At 62.2% G+C, this 5951-nt stretch overlaps 1 protein-coding gene across 1 annotated transcript; it reads left to right on the forward strand.

Moving 5' to 3' along the window:
- The first annotated feature begins 678 nt into the window (after window positions 1-678).
- On the forward strand, window positions 679-5216 carry XXYLT1 (xyloside xylosyltransferase 1). The gene is made up of 4 exons (XM_070945305.1): window positions 679-1107; window positions 1517-1664; window positions 3136-3268; window positions 4304-5216. Exons 1-4 carry the CDS (start codon window positions 679-681, stop codon window positions 4698-4700), a joined length of 1107 nt encoding a protein of 368 aa, XP_070801406.1. The 3' UTR covers window positions 4701-5216.
- The last annotated feature ends 735 nt before the right edge of the window (window positions 5217-5951 follow it).

Below are 5951 nucleotides of genomic sequence, written 5' to 3' on the forward strand. Positions count from 1 at the left end.
TACTTGTCATTGTTTTGCCATGGGGCTGGGTGGAGGAGATTGTGGGGGGGGGTGGGAGCCCTCCCAGAGGGCTGCTCCCCAAAGACTGAGCAGCTGAGAGGGGGAGGGGCCCTGGAGTCTTCCTGTGCCACCGGGCACACCTGGCATCCCAAAGGGGGTCCTCCAGCAATGCCTCCTGGGGCAGCCTGCCCTACTGTGGCGGGCGGCGGGCCCCTCTAAAGGCTCCTTCCTTGCGCTTTCACCACCTGGCTTCTGGTCCTGCCCTTCGGGGCAAGAGCGAGCCAATCACGGCCTCTTCGGGGATGGGAGGGGGCTCCGATCTCCTGGACTCTCCTCCCTCCAGGTTTCCCAGCTGATCTTTGCAAGGCGGCTGTGCCTGGGGAAGGTTTGGGGGGACACCGGGAGCCTCTGGAGAAGGGGGCGGGGGAGAAGCAAGGGGGGAAACCCGAGGACTCCCCGCTTAAGGCGTCAGGAGCCCATTGCAGGGGGATTCCTTCCGCATTTCAGTCCTTGCCGAGCGCCGCTTCAGAAGCGCACAAAGGCGGCGGCGAGCGGATCTTCGGCCGCCTCCGGAGAGGCTCCCGGTCCAGGCAGCGGGATTCCGGCCCGCCCGCCCGCCGGCCGCTTCCTCCTCCCTCCGGGGCGGGGCGGGGCGGGGGCGGTGCTGGCGAGGCGGCCATGGCTCGTCGTCCGGCGGTGCTGCGCGCCCAGCCCTGCGCTCTGGCGGCGGCGGCGGCGTTGGCGCTGGCCTGCGCGCTCTACTACGCGGGCTCCGGCCCCGCGCAGCGCGCCCTGCCGCCGCCGCCGCCTCCGGCGCCCCCTTCCCCGTCGCCCGCCGCCCCGGCGCCGGAGAGCAAGGCCAAGGCGGGCGAGGAGCTGCTGCGGGCCGAGGCGGCGGAGCTGCACGTGCTGGCGGTGCTGGCCAAGGCGGAGCGCAACGAGGCGCTGCGGGCCAAGGCGGCGGCGGCGCTGCGCTCCCTCGTGCGCTTCGGCAAGCTGGGCCCGCGGGAGGCGCTGGCGCTGCACCTGCTCTGCGACGGGCCCAGCAGGAGCCCCGCCCGGCAGCTGCTCCAGCAGGCGCTGCGCCCCGCCGCCTTCAAGTACAAGGTGGGCCAGGGGGACCCCCTCCCCTCGCCCCTTCGCCGGCCCGCGCGGCCCTGTGGACTGGCGCAGAGGCAGCTTTTCCCGGATTCGGGAGCGGCCGGGGACGGGGACTCCTCCGCCCTCGGCCTCAGTCCCGGCCTCTCGGCGCCGCTTGGCAACTTAGCCAGGCGGAGAGTTTGGTTTTGTGGTGGGAAGGAGGGAGACGTCCCTTGGGCTTCCTTTTCCTTCCTCTCCCCCCCCCCCCCCACGCTCTTCCTGTCTGTCTCAGTCTGCTGCTGCTGCTTGTAACTGAACTGCCATGTCGGGACAGCACCGAAAGAAGCCTGTGGGCAGTGGGGGAGGGGGCTGCCGTCTCTTGCCCTGTTGGGGGAAAATCCCCCCCCTTTGCCCTGACAGTCCCTCTGCCCGGCAGGTGGTCTTCCACGACCTGGAGGTGCTGGCCCAGAAGCTGCAGCCCACGGTGGAGGCCATGCAGAAGCTCTTCAGTGCAGGGGCTGGCAGCTATTACGGGGACTCGCTCTTCTTCCTCTCGGTCGCCATGCACCACATCATGCCCAGAGGTGAGTGGGAACTGGGGGGCATCGGTGCCCCTCGTCTGCCTGCTGCCCTCCTGGGGCCTCAGTTCTTCAAGCCTCCTTTGGAGCCACCACAGAAGGAGCCCCAAATCAGGAGGAGCCCAGGGGGACTTTTGTGAATTAACCAGCTGTGAAGGATAAACCTGAAGAAATATTTGTAGCATCCCAGCTGAGGCTGGATTCCCCCCCTCCCTCCCAAAAAAAGGACCTGCAGGAGGGTGGTGCTGAGGGGAGGAATCCCAAGGTACTGGAGCCGAACAGAGGCGTCTAAGGAAGTGCCCGGGGGCTTTTTCCATGTTTAATGGCCACATTTTGACCATTTTTCCCTGGGAAAATGTATTTTGCATAGAGGAGTCCTTGGCATGCTTTCTACTTTGCTGGTTGTTGTTCCAGGCAGAGACCAGCCAGAGGTGGCCACCGACTCACTTGCCTCCTTCAAGAGACCCGGCCGAGGGTACTGGACATTCAAGGTCCAGATTCAGAGTGTTCCCTCTGCAGGTGGAGAAAATGCGCCTGCCGCCAAATGGCTGAAGCAGCCGTGGGCGTTGCCTTTGGGCAGGGCGAGCCTTCAAGGGGGCAGGGGAGAAAAAGCAGGCCCCTTCCTCAGGAAGCCCAGTTGGTCAACCCAGTTGGACGCCCTTCCAGGTCCTGGCCCGGCTGCTGAAAGGACATCTGGAGGCCAAACCACCATCCCTTTGGGCTGTGATGGCGAACCTATGGCACGTGTGCCCGAAGTGGCACACAGAGCCATGTCGCCGCCCATGCCTCTTCCTGGTTACTCGCACGCATGCACACGTGACAATCAGCTTGCCTTTACAAGTGCAGCAGTGCCAGAAAACCGAAGATCAGACAGCCAGCTGATCGTTGCTCACGCATGCCTGGCAGTAACCAGACCAGCTGGCCAGTGTGCATGCGTGTGCCGGAAACCGAAAGTTCATTTCCCGGCACCGCATGCCCACTGGGCAGCTCCTCTTAGCACACATGCGAGCCTGAACCATTGTCTGGTTCCTTGTCCACGCCTGCTCCTCGCTTGCTTGCTGTCTCTGCTTGCCTGGACCACGCAGCCCAGGCCCAGCTGCTCCCGCTTCTCTGGTAAATTGCCAGGATTGAGGTGGGCTGGCGCAGGGGAGGGGCAGGCAAGGGGGCATTTCATTATGGGTATGGGTATGCGCGTTTGCAACACACACAACCCCACGCTCCCCCCAGACAGGTAGGCTGGGGCAGGGGGGCAGGCACGGGGCATTGCATTAGGGGTGTGGGCACGCATGCATGAGACACCCCCCCCCCTGCATTCCCCCCGCTTTTGGCACACAATGGCAAAAAGGTTAGCCATCATTGCCTTTGGGCCTCCTCCTTTCTGACCCGGTCGGGGAGTGGGGGGGCTCCCCTGCTTAACAGCTGGGAGCACTGAAGACAGCAGAGGCTTCTGTCTTACCAGCTCTCTTTGCCCTTCCAGAGGTTTCACGGATCATACAGGTGGACCTGGATGTGGAGTACCGGGCTAACATCCGGGAACTGTTTCAGGAATTTGACAACTTCCCAGAAGGAGCAGTTATCGGCATCGCCCGAGAAATGCAGCCGGTCTACCGGTATGTAGCCATGCCTGGTACGGTGCCTCTCCCTGGGCCCTTCGCTGCTGGGTCCCCCTGAGGATGGTGGGGGGAGGGTGCTGACCAGACCAGCCCTGGCACTGTGTGAGCTGCTAGATGTCAGCTGAAGCCCACAGCGCAGAAGGACCCTAGTGTTATGTGGGGCAGGCAAGCGGTCTGTGTGACTGCCACAGATTGGGCTGGGGGGGGGGTCTTACTGGGCACTGGTAGGGCACGGGGGTCTTGGATGGCTTCCCTGTCCAGCAAGCAGAGGCTGCCTTGCAGCCTGCAGACAAGGCTGGGTGAACAGCCTGCATGGGGTCAGGTCCAGGCGATGGAAGGCCAGGCAAGTACCAGGGGGAATACCGGCTCCTAGGGCAGCCATAGGCTTTTGGTCACTTGCCTCCCTGGACCGAGCAGGGTCCTGTCGTGACCTTGACTGAAAGTCTTGACTGGCCTTGTTACCCACAGAGGCCTCTTGGTGCACACTGTAATTCCCTGGATGCCCAAATGACCAAGGCACCACTGGGATAGAGGAGTGGGCTAGTCAGAGAAAGAGCCTTGGTGTCCTGGAAAACAAGCCATCTAAAGCTCCTGGTCCTCATGGCAATGTATCTTTAGGGCCAGGGCTGCATGTCATTCTGTGCCCATTGCTGCTGAGGGGGCACAGAGATGCATTGCTTCAACCCACAAGGAAACTTGCTGCGAATGGACTAAGGGCTCCTCTTTCTTTCCTTTTTGGAGCTGCTCCAGGCTGGGTTGCCCTCCCTGTGGGCAGCGTGCCATCTGTGGACAAAGGGTGTTGTGCTCTGGCAAGTAGTGTCATGAAGCCCCCCTACACGCCTGCAGGCAAGAGGGAGGAAATGGGAAGGACGTGGTTTTGCAAGGGGGCAGCGACTGTCTCTGGTGCACTGGTGGCTTCCTCAGATTGGGGCACCTGAGAGCTTTAACATTGGAAACGGCCCCTTCGTGGAGGCAGGAAGGCGCTCTCACCCAGAGTTTCGTTGACCTCTCCTGCTCCCTCCCCCCCACCAGGCACATCTTCTGGCAGTATCGGCAGGAACATCCCGGGACCAAGGTGGGGGATCCCCCTCCGGATGGGCTGCCTGGCTTCAACAGTGGGGTGCTGCTGCTGGACCTGGAGGCCATGCGCCAGTCGGAGCGCTACAACCGTCTGCTGGAACCGGCGGTGGTGCAGCAGCTGGCCAGCAAGTTCCACTTCAAGGGCCACCTGGGGGACCAGGACTTCTTCACTCTGGTGGGCATGGAACACCCCGAGCTGTTCTACATCTTGGACTGCACCTGGAACCGCCAGCTCTGCACCTGGTGGCGTGACCACGGCTACAGCGACGTCTTTGAGCACTACTTCCACTGCGACGGCCACGTCCGCATCTACCATGGGAACTGCAACACGCCCATCCCGGCGGAGTAGCAGCTGCTTGGGGGGGCAGCAGGGGGAGCTGCCGTGTGGAGATTGGAGGTGGCCTCTGGGGCCTTCTGAGAAACAGTCCAGCAGCAGCCCAAGCCGTCTGCCCAGGGATGGCCGGGGACCATGCTCTCCTCTGGGAAGGAGCCATTGCCTGGAGCTGCAACTGCACCTGGCCCTCGAACCGGGGAGGGGGTGGGATGTTAGGCAGAAGGGCCTGTGTGGTGGAGTGTCCTGTCAGTGACCTTATTGGGCCTGGAGAAGCAGGCGCTGGGCTTCATGCTTAGAGCGCCTCCATGGAGGGGACCCCGAGCCGCCATCCCACCTGGTTTTCAGTCACCCTCTGCTGGCTTGAACTCCTGGCTGGAGCTGCCTCTGGGTTCCTGGGCTGGGTGCGCGGAGGGGAGTGTCTGGTTATCAGTGGCCTGCAGGCCTAGCTTTCGCCCCCAAGCAGGAGGAGAAGGTAAAGGGGATGCTGTGACTTCTCTCCCGTTTTGCAATAAAATTGTGAGGACCACTACCGCCCTCTGCCTGCAGCCACTTGTTTATCCAAGTGAAGACAGCCAGGAGGGCCACAGAACGAGGACCAACCATGGGCCAGCTGCTGTTCGTGCGCTGCACCTCCTCCTTCCGAAAGAGTGGGCAGAAGCTGTCCCAGTGGTCAGCAAAGGAGCCCTTGGAACAGCTGAGTGCCCCTTGCCCAGCCCACTTTGCTTAGCTCGTGGAGCAGGAAGATCCCCAGGGATGCTGCCCACAGCCAGGGTCTTTGCTCACAGAGAGGTTCTTGCGCATTCTTGGGATCAAACCGCCAGAGCTCTACAGCCAACAGGGAGGAGGCATGCAAGGGGTCAGGTAGCAACCCCGGACCCTCAAGCCAAATTCCAGGTTTGTGTAATGATACACTTTGGCCATTTGCACCCCCTTGTGGAGGCCTCTTGTAACAAGTGTAGGTGTGGCGTTTAAGGCCCACGTCTTCTCTGGGAGCGGATGAATGCTGGTAGAGAAGGTGGAAGCCACTTGGCTGGCAAAGAGGAGACCTGGCAGGCGACTTTGCCCCTCTGTTCTCAGTGTCATCCGAGATCCTTCCTCCGCTCAGATGTGGCCGTTCCCAGAGCTGCTGTTGTCTGGGCAGCACAATGAAGAGGCAGCCTCGGCTCTGGGAAACAGCACTGATGGATGTTTAGAAGCTGCATCTTGTAGCCATCCTCTGGCCCCTGGCCTGGATTTACAGGATCGATGCTTGCCCTTTGTTCAGTT

This window comes from Pituophis catenifer, unplaced genomic scaffold, assembly GCF_029215685.1.
Source record: "Pituophis catenifer annectens isolate HBS135680 unplaced genomic scaffold, rPitCat1.0.hap2 SCAF_6, whole genome shotgun sequence".
Classification (NCBI taxonomy): domain Eukaryota; kingdom Metazoa; phylum Chordata; class Lepidosauria; order Squamata; family Colubridae; genus Pituophis; species Pituophis catenifer.

Bases quoted from the DNA above. Each gene is read 5' to 3' on its own strand.
- XXYLT1 (XM_070945305.1), top strand. From the start codon at position 679: ATGGCTCGTCGTCCGGCGGTGCTGCGCGCCCAGCCCTGCGCTCTGGCG. The intron at 1,108-1,516 runs GTGGGCCAGGGG...TCTGCCCGGCAG, and splicing joins CCGCCGCCTTCAAGTACAAG to GTGGTCTTCCACGACCTGGA. The intron at 3,269-4,303 runs GTATGTAGCCAT...CCCCCCCACCAG, and splicing joins GAAATGCAGCCGGTCTACCG to GCACATCTTCTGGCAGTATC.